This window comes from Podarcis pityusensis (assembly GCF_964106645.2).
Source record: "Podarcis pityusensis genome assembly, chromosome: 9".
Classification (NCBI taxonomy): domain Eukaryota; kingdom Metazoa; phylum Chordata; class Lepidosauria; order Squamata; family Lacertidae; genus Podarcis; species Podarcis pityusensis.
The window spans coordinates 77,604,396-77,621,658 of NC_138034.1; the positions used below are offsets into that span (position 1 = coordinate 77,604,396).

Here is a 17,263-nt window from a genome sequence, read left to right on the forward strand (position 1 = left end):
ATCAGCACAATCCCTTTCGTGACTTGTCCCCACAAAACACTTCACCACAGTTTCTTCCTATCCATTCAAAGGGCCTCTGCTGCACGATACCAAATGTAAAAATTCACTGATCAATGTTCCTATGTACTGGCTCACAGGGAAAACTTCAGAAATTCCTATAGACATGTGAGCTCAGCTCCTCAGCAGCCCCTCTGCCTGAGGGATAATCCCTGGCATCCTGATACCTGAGGGCCAGACAGGTAGCCATTCCAGAAATAACAAACCCAGATGAAGACAAAAGGGTGTGATGAACTTGGCTGGGAAACAGGGAAATGTAAATATCTCTTTTCTTACACTTGATGGGTGTTTGGTGGAGGGCAAGGAGAACCAAGGGGCAGGGTCCAGGATGCTCAGATTTCTGCCACCAGACCTCCCCTTTCATGATGTAACCGTGATGTATGAGTGATGTAGTTTGGGGGCTGTAACATGGGGATCAGCAGCTAATAAAAGTTTGGGGACTCTTTTGTTGGGGCTTCCATCTTGTTCCGCCTTGTGGCAGGTGGGAGTCCTGTTGCGACAGTCTTCAGTAAAGACCAAGCCTCCTGGCTGGTGTCCTTGCTTTTTGTCCAAGGGAGCCCTCAGATTTCTCCGTTAACATGGCCCTTCTGCCCTGTGGCTCCCTTAAGCAACATCGCTGCCTCTCGGGTTACAGTGGGGGGTCATCTAGGCTGGTCTTGCTGTTCCGCTTCCTCAGGGGAGAGACTGGGGGAAGGAGCCGCTGTCCCAGGGACTCCCCCTGCCCAAGGTGACCTCCTCCTGTGGTCAAAGGGGACCAAGGGCAAGGGGCTCCTCTGACCCCAGCACTTCCCTCTTTGCTGCACAGAACAGCACTGAAGAGCCTCTGGGCCAAACTCCAAGGGCAGCTTGTGCGCAAGTGGAGGAATGCCAACTTTGGCAGAGTGTTGCAACAGCGTGCAGGGCTGGAAGCAGCCAGGCCAGCTATAAACAGGCTCCGATCACATTTCTCCCTGCACAGGCGTTTGGGCAGCCCCCTCCTCCTCCTATAGGACTCTTCTAGAAGTGGCCAGGACCTTGCCCTGGTCATGGCAGCAAAGGATTCCTGCAAACCAAGTGGCCTCTCGCCTCTGCCCACATCACGGGGCCTGTGGGGTGTGGAGGGAGCTGCTTGGAGGAGCCTTTGGAAAGGGGCTCCTCTCTGGGCTGTTCTACAGCTCCAGCCCAAGCCCCCCAGGGCCAGAAGGCAGCTGCAGGCCCTGGAAGAAGAGGCGGCTTGCCAAGGGAAGTCAGGTGCTCCGTGGAGCAACGCACTCATGACTTCAGCCCCAGCCAAGATTTCTCTCTTCCCTCTGCCACTGAGCCTGAAGGGCTTCTGGAGAAGGGAAAAGGCAAAGACCCTGCTCCCTAGAAAAATTGGGTAATGCAGACAGACAAATCACCCACGGGGGTTGACTCCCCTCTGCATGCCCTTTCACACAAAAAGAGCTGTGCTGAATCAGAACTGCAGAGTTGGAAGGGACCCCAGTGGTCATCCAGTCCAGCCCCCTGCAAGGCACCCGGCATCCTGTTCTCCCAAACAAGCAGGGGTTCAGCCACTCATGCCGCTGTGCGCACAAAGAACATCCTCTCTCCTCTCCTGCAGTTTCCAGCAGGTGATATTCAGAAGCTTGGCTGCCTCCAGCCGCCGACAGACCTCTTCCCCTTTGTAGAACCAGCAGGTCGCCTGCCTCCTGCAGGCAGGAGTTCCACAGTTCCTTTCATCCATCCTGACTCTCCCAGCCTTTGGCTTCCTTGGATGGTCTTCTGAGAGAGGGAGAAAAACCTTCCTGCCTCCATTTTCCAAACAAGCGTGCGGAGGGGAAGAGGGGAGCAGGAATGGCTGCAGGGGGAGATGTGTTAGAATTCCTGCTCCATGATTGCAGTCATGGGATTGTTGTCTTTCACATGACGGTGTGTGTTTTGACTCCACTGAGTGGGAAGTGACGGAGACAGGATGTTTGTGTTACTGTGTTCCTTGAAGTGGGACTGTTGTGCTCTTTTTCTCTTTGCTGTCTGATGCTAGAGAGAGAGGGAGCCATGTTGCAGTGCTCTGTGTGTGTTTATATGTAAATGAAGTAGATTAGCCAAAATGCTGAGTTGCTGAGGTCTGTCACGGAAGCTGTGAAGACTATGCAGATCCCTAAGCGTGCCGGTGTCGGTTGGCATCGGTCGCTGTGATGTTCGGGCTGAAGAAAGCTTTTGAAGCTCCTGAACGATCGACCAGGAGGGAGAGAACATGCCAGTTGGGCATGTGTCTGTGCCAAGGTCCTACTCGAGTGTAGGCTGAAACACCCCCCCCCCCACTGCTTCCTGCTCCTCTCAAACATGGCAGAGCTTCATAGCCTTGAGGGGCAGCCTCACTGCATGGCTCTTAAGAGAGATGGAAGACCCCCCCCCCAGCCACCCCCTGCTGCAAAGGCCTCTCTTCACCTGCCTCCCCTCCAGCAGCTGGAAAGGCAGATCATGGCAGGGGCACCCAAGGGCCATCTAGTTCAACCCCCTGCCATGCAGGAATCCCTGACAGATGGCAATCCGCCCTCTGCTTAGAAACCTCCGAGGAAGGAGAGGCCGCCACCTTCCTTCCTGATGTGTCGTCGGAATCCCCTTGTAAGTTTTAAGCCAAAGCTTTCCAAACTTTTCATGTTGGCAACACACTTTTCAGACTGGCATTGTTTTGCAATACAGTGGTACCTCTGGTTGCATTCCGGAGGCCCGTTTGCAACCTGAAAAGAACGCAACCCACTTCTGCGCACGTGTGGGTCGCAATTCTACAGCCTGGATAGGGAAGTTTTTAACGTTTGATGTTTTGCACACTCAGATGGGCAGGGCACAAACATTAAATATTATTATTAGGCGAGGGTTTCTTTGTCCGTACAGCTGGAAGGCTCTTTGGGCCAGAAGGAGCAACTGTCAAACGTAATAAATAATGCCACGGCAGCCCTCTCTCGCAGGAGCACGATACAAAAGGCTTTTATTAAAAGGTTAAAACAGTCCAATACTGAAGTGTGTAAGAAAGGTTGCAGCGGCAAGGCTCAGCTCACAGTGGTTAGAGACGCAGATGCAGCCCGGGCCGCAAAGGACCCCCTGCATCGCCAAAGCCCTTCTGTACGGTGAGTGCCAGAGGCTGCCCCACCCTGGGTTAGGTTTGTGCTTGGCCGAGGTTCGGGGAGAAAGGGGGGGGGGAAACGGAACATGTAGAAAAAAGTATAAAAAACCTTGGTTGTGCAGGTTTGCCGGGTGGCGATGGGCTGGCAGCCCCTCTGACCACAGCCCTCCCTAAATGCACCAAGCTGGACAGGCAAAGGGGGGAGGCAGTTGCAACCTCACCCCCCCAGTCCAGAGAAGAGGCTCGCGTTGTGTCCAAGGCACCGGCCTGGGGAGGGGTCCAACGCTCCCCCCGCCCGCATCCCCCCACCCAGCAGAACAAGCACAGACAGGAAGCAGCTCCTACAACTAGAAGAATCTCTACCCCCCATTACACCCCACGCAGGGCCCACGGCTCCTGCCACCCCCTCATGCACCCCTCCCTCCTATGCAAATCTCCCACCCCCCACTATTCCCTCCCCTCTCAACCTACAGCCACGCGGCTCAGAGACCCCCAACACAACAACACCCTGCCCCCAAACCCCGGGTCCAGCCGGCCCCGTGTGGGCTGGGTCCAGACCAACCCCGATTCGTAGCAGCTCCGCACCCCCTCCTCTTGCACCCCCAAACCTCCCCACCGCCCCCAGAATACTGCAAAGGTCAGAGGTAGCGACTGGAGAGGCAGCTGGTTAGGGGCCCGCCTGCTCTGTGGGGCAGGGCAGAGGGCGTAAACACGAGAGAGAAAGGCATGGCAGCCGTGGCAAGAGGCACAGAGCTGGCAGGAAGGCTGGGGGGGGGTTGTAAACAAGGCAGAGGCCCTCCCCTCTCGGCCGAGGTCCCCTGGGAGCCCGGTGGGGGTGGGGAGGGGGCTCAGGAGATGGGGCTGGTGTGCTGGGGGCGCCAGAAGCACCACTTGCGCCGCGGGTGCTGTTTCTGAAGCATCTCCTCCTCCAGCTGGCGCTCTCTCTGCAGGCGCAGGTAGCGGTCCTCCTCCTTCAGGTACCAGATCGGGGGCCAGCGGTGGCGCTCAAAGTGGGCCTGGTTCTCTGGGGGGGGGGGAGACAGGGAGATGGGGCTGTTAGGATAGTGTTCCGTTCCACCTTAAAAGGGTACAGGCAGGACTCTTGTGTGTCACATGCCTGTTTACATTTCCAGCACAGTCTGCTGGAAACTTCCGTTTTGTATATTGTTTTTGCATTGCTGCTCTTTTGCTGGAGACAAAGGGAAGCAGACATGTTTTTCCCTTTGTCCCTGCTGCTGAATAAAATGCTGTAAAATACAGAATTATTTTTGTATGCCACAGCTGCTGCTCGTATTTTGTTAGCTAAAAAGTGGAAAACCCAAGAATTACTAACAATAGAAGAATGGCAGATGAAGATGATGGATTTTTCGGAGCTAGCCGACCTTACCAGAAGAGTCCGCGACCAGAAGGAGGAGGAGTATCAGGAAGAATGGAATAAATTTAATGATTACTTAGTTAAATTTGTTAAGTTAAACTAACTGGAACTAGCTTGCAGATACTTAACGGGCTTAGGATTTTATTAATGTTAAGTGATGAATTAATATGTTTAATTCTATAAGGTGAAGATTTAAGGATGTTAATGTTTAAGTTAAATTTCATAAAAATTGGGATTTGGAAAACCATTAAAAGGACATGCAAAGAAATTCAACCAAGGGGAAGCGAGGAAGTCACTTAACAAAGTTAATACAGTGGTGCCTCGCAAGACAAAAATAGGTTTTTTCGTCTTGCGAAGCAACCCTATTAGTGGCTTAGCGCTATTAGCGGTTTAGCGGCTATTAAAGGCTTAGCGGCTAAAAGGCTATTAGAGGCTTAGCGGCTTAGAAAAAGGGGGGGGGGGAGCGAAAAAAATCACAAACTCGCAAGACGTTTTCGTCTTGCGAAGCAAGCCCATAGGGAAATTCGTCCTGCGAAGCGCATCAAAAAACAGAAAACCCTTTCGTCTAGCGGGTTTTTCGTCTTGCGAGGCATTCGTCTTGCGGGGCACCACTGTAACTGTAATTTTCAATAAGGCTATGATTTACGTTTGTTTTGTTTGTTTGTTTTGTGTGTTTGTTTGTTTATAATATTGTGAAAACCAATAAAAAAATTTGGGGGGGGGGAAATGCTATAAAATACATGGCTCTGTCTGCCTCTTCTGCTGTGAGAAGGTTTACACACTCTGCTGATAGAGTGTGCACAGATCTCTAAACATATCTGAGGCTCATGTCACCGATTGATGCTCTTCCAAGGGAGACAGGTGATCGTCCGGCTGCCGGCCAGTGGCTGGAGCCAGCTGGGGGCCTTGCCTGATGCCCCCGTTTCCCTGGCAGCATCCCAACAGGGGCATCCAACACAGACCCCGCCACCTCCGCAATTCAACACCCCCCAGAAGGGCAGTCCCAGCTCCACCTTCCCTCGTCTAGTGCCCCCCCCTGGCAATGCAGGAACCACAACTCCTGCCTCCCTGGGCAGAGGGCCGCCCCCCAAGCAGAGGAGCTGTGCCGCCCCCCAGGCAGCGGTTCCCCCGTGCCCAGGGGCCCTACCTGGAGACATGCACTTCATCTCGCGGGGGAAGCGGCGGCAGACGCTGTTGTAGTTGGTGCAGAGATAGTGAAGGCACCAGGCAGCCAGCTGGCGGGCGTTGTGAAACTGCGGGGGGAGGAGGAGGGCAACGGTGAGGGGCACAAAAGCACATGCACGGCCCCCACCCCATCTCCAAAGATCCCTGAAGCGACTCTGGGGGTCATCTGGCCCAACCCCCTTGGAAGGCAGGACTCTGCAGCTGCCCCATATGGGGATAGAACCCACAGCCTTGGAGCAGAAGACTCCAACCAACTGAGCTCTGTGTAATTTATTTCCTTCTTAAATTGTGGTGCCCAGAACCGGACACAGCGTTCCGACCGAGGAAGGAGAGCGCGGATCTGTGCCTTCCCTTGATCCGTCCACTATCTTGATTTTGAGAATGACTCCAAGCCACAAAATTCACCATGCCGGGGGGAGAGAGGTTTGCTCAGTGGCAGTGCCGTGAATGCAGAAGGCCCAGTCCTGGCAGCAAATACATCTGGGGGGGGGGAGCAACTTCAGACACCCCATGTTCCCAGGGGCAGAATCTAGAAGCCCCCCAGGGCAGACACCTGTAGTGATCAGGTGGGATTGCTATGAGGAATTAGAAAAAATATGGAGGAAGCCATTTGTGTCCGCGATGAAAGCCTTGCGTTGACTGGGTTTGAGACATTTTGATGAGATTTCTGATCAATCCACGCCTCTGCATCCCTGTCCTATTTCTCTTGCTTGACACGTACACAGCCCAGCTGCCAGTTGCTTCCTCAGGCATCCTCAGTACATAAAGACAGTAGGTTACCTTGATGTAGTTTAATCTTTAGACAGATCTTAGGGGCCAGGAAGAGAGTTCACAAGGGGATGGTGAATACTCTTTCCTTGCCATCCTTCCGCCCTCTCCTGTTTACTCCTGTTTATGACCTTCCTAAAAGCATTCCTCTTTGCTTCCTGAATTGCATATGCATGCTCAAGTAGGAAATTAGCTTTTTGTAGTTTTAACTTTAACTTTGTCCCCATGTGGGTTTTTTGAAATGCTCAGAGGAAATCTGATTGGTTCTTACGAACACTGTGCAAAAAGTTCTTTTGTGAATAAAACGACCTGGGACGGAGAGTGGACAGGAATTATTATTATACGCACTCCTCCCAGAGTCTTGCTGATTCAAGCCTCCGTGTGTATTCTTATTATCAGAGTCCAATCCTTCCTTTACTTTGGGAACGCCTCAGACACCCACCCCCAGGGCTCCACCCCGCAAAGGCTGGGTCTCGTTCCATCTTCACTGCAGCTGCGTCCGCTAAAAGGCTTCCGCTCTCCAGACAGGGACGCTGGGAGATGGCAGAACCTCAGCTGCCCCCCCCCAAGCGGATTGGCAACTTCCAATCTGTTATTTAAAAAACATGCAGAGTTGAAAAAAAATCTCATAAATTGTGTGTTGCGAACGGCTCAGAGGACCCTGCAAAAATTCTGCATCTCCTTTGGTTGAATTTATCTTCTTTGCAGCTTTCAGCTGCGATCTCTTTCGGGTCCCTTCCAATTCTACACTTCTGGGGTTTCAAATACGGAGACAGGATTCTGCCTCTGTAACACAACATGACATTTGATTTTTCCTAATGGCCTCAAGAACTTTTCCAGCCTAACATTGCACTGTTTTCCCCCCCAGGGGGAGAGTTCTGTTAATTCTGTTGTATTCATTTGTTTAATTAGTTCAATAACAACAACAACAACAACAATAATAATAATAATAATAATTAGCGAGGGAGCCTGGGGGGCCGATGAATACCTGCGTCATCTCCAGGTAGAGGATGACCTGGGCGTCAATCTCCACCTTCTGCAGGCTGGCATGGACCAGTTCATCCACTGCGTACTGCTCTGGGGAGAAGACCAGGAAAGGGCCTCAGACTGGGAGGGGCATCCTCACCCCCGAGAAAACCCAGGAATGCACTCTGTGTGCGCTCAGGGGCCCCACTGCCGCTCCCCAGAACCCACCCAGGGCTCAAAAGAGAGCACATTATCCCCGTGAAAAAGGTCCCTGCACTCCTCTCTTCCCTGCTCCCAGGAATGCACTCTGCGTGTGCTCAGAGGCTCCATTGCCGCTCCCCAGAACCCGCCCAGGCATTCCTAGACAGGGCTCCAAAAAGAGCACATTCCCCCTGTGCTCCTCTCCTCTCTTCCCTGCTCCCAGGAATGCACTCTGTGTGTGCTCAGGAGCTCCACTGCCGCTTCCCAGAACCCAGACAGGGCAAGCAAGAAAGAGGCCCCTGCTTCCATTTCCTCTCTTCCCCACCCCCAGTGCTGCTTCCCGAGAGGTTAATGGCCCCCCACCCTCCCGCTGCTGGCCAGCCATCCAGGCTCGGGGACTCATTGATCCCAGGGACGCTGCGTCCCCAACCAACAGCCTCATTATCTTATCGGCAGCTTACATAAGCGGCCTCCAGGCAGGAGGCAGCAGCGGCCAGATGGGTGAGCGGGGGGGGGGAGCCCCTCCTCCTCCCCTCCCCATCCGGGTCCAGCCCAGCCAAGGACTCACCGGTCAGGGCCTGCAGGCGGGTCAGGCAAAGGCGGTTGGTCAACACCAGCAGCTCCATGGCGTCCAGGTCTGGCGTGGGGACAAAGAGGCCCGTGTAGAGGAACTCCAGCACGGCCCGCAGGCAGGCGCAGTTGGTGCCCGGCAAGGCGACCTGGGGGGGGGGGCAGAAGGGTCTCTGGAGGAGCTGCCTTGGCCTGGCCCCCTACCCTCCGGCTTTGGGCCTTCTGCCCATAGATCTCAAGCAGGCGCCTTCGCCATGCAAGACCAGCTCTGCATTTATAGGAACTGGGCGGGTGGCACCCGGAACTCCTTGCCACTTGAGATCAAGCAGGTGCCTCCAGGGCCAAACATTCTGGTTTGGAAGACAAGCCTGCCCAGAGGCCGAGAGAGAGTCCCTGTGAGATGTCACGCTTTTCGCCTGTCGTTATTTTAGCTTTGCAAAAGCCTCACTTTATTGTTGCACCTTTTTTGCAAAACCGCTTTGAGGTTTGCTTTTCCGTTTCGTTTTTACAATCAGGCGGTGCATAAACTTCAGGAAATAAAAATAATGACTCCTCTGCTCTCCTCTTGTCCCCAGTCCTGGGGCCTCCTGGGCAAAGTCACGCAACCCCCACCAACCCAACGCTTTTCCTCGCTGCCCCCCAGTCGCCCCCTCCAAACCTCCCCACCCGGCCCTCCAGCTCCTCCTTGGACTTGGGAGATTTCTTTCTGGAAGGACAGAAGCTGCTTCCGCCAGCAACCCAGAAAGAGAGCCCTCTGCACATGCTCAGAGGCACTTGCCTTGCTACTTTAGTTAGCCGGGGGGGGGAGGCTGAACCCCCCCTCCCCAAAGGGGAACAAAAGAGCCTCAGAAGCCCAGACAAGACGGAAGCAAGACCAATTTGGGCAGGCCGGGGGAGGCCAGGGTGGCGCCAGAAGAGCCTTGGCTGCCACCCCAGCCCCTCGTGAGCCCCGTGACCCTTTCTTTTCGTGATGCCCGATTTATCTCTGGCCCTGGCAGCTCCTGGCTGGGGGAGCACATTCCAGCAGCCAGCTGGTTTTCCTGCTGCCAAAGGGGTCGGGCGCGGGAGGGAAAGAGGCCTGGGCTCAGCTTGAGGGTCGCAGAGCACGGGGTGGGGGTCAGGACTCGCCCCACCAACACCACCTTTGCCATGCAGAGAGAAGGCGGGTGCCTGGCAATGGGCGCACACTCGGTCGGAAGCCTGACCCACGTCAGCAGCCCATGCCGTTGACCTGCCAGGCCTCTTGGCTCAGCTGCCAGGACAGCCACCCCCAGCCCAGGGCTTCACACGATGCCAGTGGCAAGAAAAGATATACCGTGTTTTTCGCTCCATAAGACGCACTTTTTTCTTCCTGAAAAGTAAGGGGAAATGTCTGTGCGTCTTATGGAGTGAATGTGTGGTCCCTGGAGCCGAATTGCCCAGGGGAGAAAAACGGATCGTGCTTTTTTTTTTTTTTTTTTTTTTGGAAAGAGGAAAGTGGGTGTTGAAACAAAGCTGCTGATCGTTTGCCAATCGGGGAGAGAGATAAGGGACGCTAGAGATAAAGGAGGCTGCCTGGGAGGGGGGAGGTAAAAGCCCTTGCATCCTCAGGATTTTTGCACTGGGTCACCCCAAATTCACCATCAGATCACATAGCATGTCCAGGGCTACAGCCTGCACCCAAAAAATCACGCACCCACTGTTTTGTGGGGCCGCAATGGCGCAAAAACAAAGCACGGATCCACATGGATTTTTGCATTGGGTCACCCCAAAGTCACCGTCAGATCACATATCTGTGGCCACAGCATGAACCACAAAAATCATACATCCACTGTTTCGTTCAGAGTATTTTTTTTCTTGTTTTCCTCCTCTAAAAACTAGGTGCGTCTTATGGTCAGGTGTATCTTATGGGGCGAAAAATACGGTATTTTCATGTGCAGTGACTCCAGCTGCCCCAGGAAACACAAGGCACCCAAAGGAGGGAGTTTTGCACCAGCTCAGGCCACAGAAGTGCATTCACACCCTGGCTTTCAGGCACCTGCGTGGGGCTAGCTCTGGCAAGGGGACAGGGCAAGACTTGCACCTTCCGGAAGGTGCCCCCCCCCCAACCTTTAGCCATTCCAGCCACAGGAGAGCCGAGAGACAGAGCTCACTGCATCCGCTCGGGTGCAAGAGGGCAGCTTTCTCCGGCCCCTCCTGCCCCCAGAACCCTGGCAGCTGGTCATTCGGGGCACAAGGCGCTCTGTGTGGGCTGGATCTGGAAGCCGCAGTCCGCGTAGGCTGCTGCAGAGCAATTGCTGGCTGGAGCCACGCCAGGGCACCGTGGGGCACCTGTGCGCAGAGATCTGCCCGCCTTGCCAATCTGCTTCCCGGCCAAGTTCAAAGTGTTAATCTTAGCATATAAAGGAAGCCTGGGACCAGTGAGATCGCCTTTCCCCACATCTGTCCACTTAGATCTGTGGGACTGGCACTTGTACAGGTGCCACACAATATCCCCACCGCATCTGGGAGAACAGTTAGTGTGGCAACACAAACTCTCTGGAGGCTCCCGGCCTGTTGATATCAGGCTTTGCTTTCAGCTTATTCAGACCAGCCTACCCAGATGCTTAGAAAGTTTGCAAGCGTTTCAGTTGGTTTCTGTCTATTCTAGTCTGGTTTTAACTGTCTGAATATTTATGGCCGTCAATCTTTTAGTGATAATTTTATTGTTTTAAGCTTATTGTAAAACACTTATCCTTCCCCCCCCCCCCAAATCAAGCAGCATGTAAGTTTCCACAGATAAAATAAACAAGCTGTTTAGAAGTTGTGGTTTTCCTCTTCCCTCCCTGCTCCTTCCTCTTTGTGTGCTGTGTCTCACTGGTTATCAGCCAGCAGGGAGGGACTCTGATCGTGCGGAAGCTGCTCTGGGAGCCTTTGGGGCTGAAGAGTGGACTATAGATGCGCTCTAAGCACATAATAAAATACCAAAAAATGGCCTCCGAAATCCCCCACCCCAAGGATGCCCAGCCAGCGACATCCCTGAAGGCTCAAACTCCCACCCCAAGAGGGGCCCCCTTTCCAGGCCCCCCCCGCTGCCCCCCACTCCTCACCTCCGCAGCGCAGCTCTCCCGGAAGGTGCTCCCAAACATGGCGACCATGAAGTCGCAGCCGGCCAGGAGAAGGGGCTTGTGGGCCGGCACCAACCCGTCGTCGACCACAAAGATGACATCTGGCAGGGAAGAGGAAGCGGGCCGTCAGGGGGGGCTTCCTCTCAGAGAGCTGGATGCAGGAGTCACGGCTAAAGAACCCCCTGGCAGGTGGTCCCCCAACCTGGGCTGAGAAACCTCCAACGAAGGAAAGTCCATCTCCCCGGGGAGTCTGTTCCACAGTCACCCGGCTCTGATCCTCAAAAGGGTCTTCCTAACATTTGATCGGACACCGCTTCAGACCTTTGACGGTGGCTCGCTGCCCCGTCTGCCCTGGGACCAGCGCCAGATTTAGGTATAAGCTAAACAAGCTATGCCTTAGGGTCCCACTCTCTTGGGGACCACCAAAAAATTTAAAAGGGGAAAAACTGGATGTACATTTCCAAAATAGAAGATAAAAAAATAAAATAAAACCTACATACAGCAGAAGTTTTGTGTTGTGTCGGCTCCTGTGATGTAAGTCATGGGCCCCGCCTGCTAGCCTGCTCCCTAAAATATCCCTGGTTCGTACTTGCATTTCACTTCAATAATCACTACATATTTTCTTATGTGCAAATGGCTTTAGATACTTATTAGGTCCATAAATTACCATATAACATCTATTCAGCACAAAAATCAGCAACAATTTGTTGTTGACAAAGGACATCCGGACATAGAAAGGGCCCCGTTACCTTCAGGAGCTGAGGGCCACATCAAACCTCAATAAGGCCCTGCCTGGGACAGCCCTTCATGGCTGTCACATGACTTCCCAGTGTCGGGGTTGGACTGGATGACCCTGGGGTTCCACTCCGCATTTCTGCAATTCTCTTCTCTCCAGCCGCTCCTCCCCGGAAACTTGCCCCCCTTCCCCTCCTCCCTTCCTGCCCAGCTGAGCCCCCCCCTCCGCCCCCTCCCCTACCTGCAAAGGTGCCCTTGGTCAGGCACTCCTTGATCCGGTTGGCGCGCCGGACGTGGAAGGCCTTGCTGATCTCCTCGTTCATGAAGCTCTCCTTGTTGAGGATGTTGGCCACCATCATGCGCAGGTCAAAGACCTCCAACAACTCGGCGATGGCCGCCACCTGCATCAGGTCGGCGCCATGTTGCTCCAGCCGCCCCGTGTACAGGTATTCCAGCACCGCCAGGAAAGGCCCCGTCTGCACCAGCCCGTCCAGGTAGACGGCCGCCATGGGCTTCTCGCGATGCGTCACGGGGTCGCGCACCGCCTCCTGGCGCATGCTGACGAAGCCCCGGCCCCAGCCCGCCAGCGCCCGCGGCGCCCGACCCAAGCGCAGGGGGTCGTCGCTCTGCGAGGCCCGGAGAGAAGCTGCCGCGGCCGCGGCCGCTGAGCCACACTGGATGTCGGCATCCAAGCTCCTAGTCCTCACCGCCGGTTCCTTGGCGCCCGCGGCCTCGGGAGAGTCCAGCGCAAAGAGGTCGTAGAATTTGGAGCAGGACGTGGCCAGGTAGACTCGGTGGGCAAAGACCCGGTGGCCCCCCTGCAGGCAGAAGACCACGTCGGCGCACAGCGGCTGGCGGAAGAGGGCGTCGGGGCCCCTGCCCTCTCCGGGCGCCGGCTCCGGGATGTGGATGACGGGCGGGGGCGGCTTGGGGGGCAGGAAGGGCGCCTGCAGCAGGGGCCGCTGCACCTTCTTCAGGTGGGACTTCCAGAACTGCAGGTGGCGGCGAGAGATGAGGGCGGCGCGGATGGCGTTGTCAAAGACGTCCTTGATGCCAAACTGAGCCACCATGCTGGTCTCGTAGTAGGGGATGCCCAGCTCCTTCGCCACCTCGTGCCCACACTCGGGGGGAAGGATGTCCGACGGTTTAATGGGCCTGGGGGGCGAGGAGAGGAAAGGGCAGGGGGGTCAGGGCAAAAGGATGCCAGGCAGAGCCTCTCCGGGCCAAGACAGGGGAAGCACCAAATCATATTCAATTTTTGCATTACCAGGACACCTTTTTCCTCCAAGGGGGTGCACATGGTTCCACCCCTCCCCATTTGTCCTCAGAGCAACCCCCACCCTGCAAGGCTGATGAGAGAGGCTGACTGCTCACAGACAGGCTATTCGGCTCAGCGGGGATTCGAACCCTGGTCTCCCAAGGCCTCGTCCAACTCTAACCGTCACCCTACACAATTATTCTAGGGGACAAGGCGGGATCAGGGGCAGGCCTACATTTCGGGGGCCCGGACGCTTGAACTGTCGTGGGGGCCCCTTCGCAACAAGGAACGAGGTCTGGGAAAACCTCGCCATCATCTTCAATGACAGACCACTATCCTTTTAAAATGAACGTAACTACCGCTTCTCAGATTTTGATTAAAACTGCTGTCCTGGATTATCTCACATGTGTGAGAAAAAGTTTCCTACGCCCCATAGTTTTCAAGTTATGGGGGCGGGGATGAAAATTAAGGAAACGTTATATATGTACAGTCATACTTTGGGTTTCAGACGCTTTAGGTTGTATTTTTTTCGGATTACGGACCCGTCGAAACACGGAAGTACTGGCATGGGTTACTTCTGGGATTCGGGGGTCGTGCATGCGCAGAAGCGCTAAATCGTGCTTTGCGCATACGCATAAGCGCCAAATCGCAACCGGCACGTCTACTGTACATGCTGCACTTATTAAAGTAAAATTGTTAAGCAATGTGAACTACACACTTGTGGAATGAGTGGCTCTGAAGCTGAAACCTCCTTCGTTTCCTAGGAGACCCACCCCTGGGGGGCATTCTCCCACCAGACCCCCAAGAACGGGGGCTCTTGTTTGGCACACAGCCCCGAGAGCATCATGCATGGGGTGTGGGGGGGTGTCTTGGTGCCCCTACTTGGCCAGCGGTCGGCGAGCGCGGTTGACGGCCTCCAGGTCAGCGTAGCGCAGGTCCAGCTGGCATCCGACCAGCACGATGGGGGTGCGCGGGCAGAAGTGCTTGATCTCGGGGTACCACATGCTGGTCACGTGTCGCAGGGAGTTGGGGTTGGCCAGGGAGAAGCACAGCACCACCACGTCCGACCTGCGGGGGGAGAAGGCAGGTGGGTGAAGCCCCACCACCGCTGGCACAGACTGGCACTCGGCCCATGAGGAAGAGAGTGGGATTTCTATTCCCAGAGCCCCATGATGTGGCGCAAGGGCCAGAGAGCCAGGACTCGGAAGGATCAAGGGCAGACGAGCGGTCAAGCCCGGCTGGCATAGCGCACATGGAGAAGCCAGGGTGCCCGCTTCCGGCTGATCGGGCACGGAGATCTCCAAGAGAGAATCGCTTCCAGCTGATCTGGCCAGGAGGGAATCAGAGTTGGAAAGGATTGCAATGCAGGAATCCTTTGCCCGAAGTGGGGCTCAGACCCACAGCCCTGAGATTCAGAGCCTCGTGCTCCACTAAGAGTGACAAGGCCAGGTGGCCCAGCCAACTTGCAGCTGCCAGCCTGAGCCAGGGAGCACCTGCTCTGCCAAAGGGGAGCCCAAGGGTGAAAATCCACAGAAAGTGGAGAAGGGGGTCTTTCTCTACACCTGGGGAAGCGAGAGGAGGCTCCTTGCGAGAAAGAGGCCGCAGTCTCCGGGGCAGATGTGAAATAGGAGATGGCCTCACCCCCCCTTCAAGAATTTTGGAAGGCTCAGCGGCCAAGTTGTGAACGTGGAGAACGTGAGTGGGAGGCAGCAGGGCGCCAGGCCGGGTTCCAGGGCCAGGAGAGGCCTGGCAGAGAGCGGGGAGGGGGGGTGAAACACCCACACCCCCCCCCCAAGCCCAGCCCAGGAAGGCCAAAGGATAGCGCAACCCACCCGGAAGTGGAACGCATAGGACATGCGAAGGGAGGGGAGGGGGGCTTCCTCTCCAGGCCATCTGTCGGGGAAGTTTTTGTTGCAATTCCTGCATTGCGTGGGGTTGGGCTAGATGGTCTTTGGGGGTCTCTTCCAATTCCATGATTCCGTGCAAGAAATCACCACCACAGCCAGCCAGCCCCCTTGGACCCTTCCCCCAGAGGGCTGCAAGACACCCCTTTCTCAGCCCCCTGCCTGCCACCCCCAGGCTGCAAATCTTGCTGCTCATGCCTGGCTCCCCGTCCCCAGATGAAGTGGGTGGGGGGAGAGAAAGAGAAGCCTAAGAGAGGGAGGGAGGGCGCCATGCCCAGGGACCCCCCTCTCTCTGGCCAAGCCCTCCTGCAAGGGAGACCGGCTGCAGCAGACCCAGCCTGGGACACGTGCTTGGCATGGTAAAGGTCCCAGGTGGGAGGAGGCTGGAAGCAGGCGGCCCTCTGTCTGGGCTCCACCTCCCGTGGGTCTCCCCCTCTCCTGCCCTCCTAGTGCCAGGGGGCACAGGCCCGTTCCCTCCCTCCCTCCCACCCACTCCAGATAAAGCTGCCCGCCGCTGCCAGCCAGAGTAGGAGGGACAAGGAATGGGGCAGGCTCTCTTACATTGGCGCTTTTGCTGCGACCCCTACATTGCGTGGGGTTGGTCTAGATGAGCTTTGGGGGTCCCTTCCAACTCCACCTGTCCCTGCCCACCTGGGGAGACTCACCTGCCGTAGGCGAAGCGCCGGTCCTTGTGGTGGTCCCCAAAGGTGTCCCAGAGCCGCAGGGAGATGCTGACCTCGTCCACCACGTCCCGCGAGCGCTCCAGCACCTAGGGGCGGGCATGGGGTGGGGGCGACAGGTGGGTGGGGGGTCCATCACAAAGGAAGTGGCGGGAGGAAGAGAAGGGAAAGGGTCTCCCTCCCCAGTCCCCCCGGCCCGCCTCACCTCCTGGCACACGCGGTACTGGTCGATGGCCCAGACGGTGGGCACGTGGGTGGCCAGCAGCTGGTATTGGGTGAGGGTGGCATTGCAGGCCCTGGCGCAGATCAGGCGGGTCTTGCCCACGGCGTTGTCGCCCACCACCACGCACTTGATGGTCTCGACGTTGGGGCGCTCATAGTCCAGGTCCAGATCCATGGGGCTGCGGCTGAGGGGGGCAGAGGGGCAGGCGGGTGCCCGTCAGGTGCAGCAGACCGGAGGACAAAGACTCGCGCGGAGACGCCCTGTCCCGTCGGGAGTGGGCGGCGGGGTGATCGGGGGTCCTGGTGGCAGAAGGGGTGCGGCCAGCTCCCTCCACCCCCCAAAAAAACCCCGGCGGTGGCAGGGGTGGGGGCGTGGGGCACTCATAGTCCAGGTCCGGATCCATGGGGCTGCAGCTGAGGAAGGCGGGGGGGGGCAGGTGGAAGGCGGATGCCCGTCAGGTGCAGCAGCCCAGAGGACAAAGACAAAGACCCGGCGGGGGGGGGGGCGATCGGGGGTCCCGGCGGCAGGAAGGGGGAGCCCAGCTCCCCCCCCCCAGAAAAGCCCATATCCATGGGGCAGCGGCTGAGAAGGGCAGGGGGCGTGCGGGTGCCCGTCAGGTGCAGCAGCCCGGAGGACAAAGACAAAGACCCGGCGGGGGGGGATCGGGGGTCCCGGCGGCGGGAAAGGGGGGGCAGCTCCCTCCCCCCCAGAAAAGCCCCCCCAGCCCCCGATCGCCTGCCCCCCCCCGCTCACCGTCTCCGCCCGGCTGCGGCGGGTCTTCAGGGCCCCCCCCGGGTCGGAGGGCGAGGCGCGGCCCGTGGGGGGGCTGCCCGTGGGGGGGCGTCTCCTCCGGGGCCCCATCCCATCCCGGGCGCCGCTCTCCGCCCTTCTGGCCGCGCCCGCTTCCGACGCCCCGCTAGCGCCGCGCCCGCCCCGCCCCGCCCACGCCCCGCCCCCCCGCCCCGCCCAGCCAATGGCCGCCCGGACAAAGGAGCCTCCGGCGCCGCGGCCACGCCCACCCGCCGCCCGCCACGTGACACTCCCTGGCCACGCCCCCGCCTCGAAGCCGCGTCAGCGCGGGAGGGAGGCGCGCTCTGTGCATGCTCTGCGGCACGCTCGCCCGCCGGCTGCTTCCTATTCTGATTCCTCTTACTTAATACCTATTACTAC

At 56.9% G+C, this 17,263-nt stretch overlaps 1 protein-coding gene across 1 annotated transcript; it reads right to left on the reverse strand.

The window, feature by feature from the left end:
- Positions 1-2,981: 2,981 nt before the first annotated feature.
- On the reverse strand, positions 2,982-17,002 carry LOC308485242 (rho-related BTB domain-containing protein 2-like). The gene is made up of 10 exons (XM_081020813.1): positions 16,847-17,002; positions 16,076-16,277; positions 15,856-15,959; positions 14,169-14,354; positions 12,270-13,183; positions 11,276-11,394; positions 8,206-8,356; positions 7,459-7,547; positions 5,665-5,770; positions 2,982-4,166 (listed from the first exon to the last, which is right to left on the reverse strand). Exons 2-10 carry the CDS (start codon positions 16,265-16,267, stop codon positions 3,991-3,993), a joined length of 2,037 nt encoding a protein of 678 aa, XP_080876939.1. The 5' UTR covers positions 16,268-16,277; positions 16,847-17,002; the 3' UTR covers positions 2,982-3,990.
- Between the last annotated feature and the right edge of the window lie 261 nt (positions 17,003-17,263).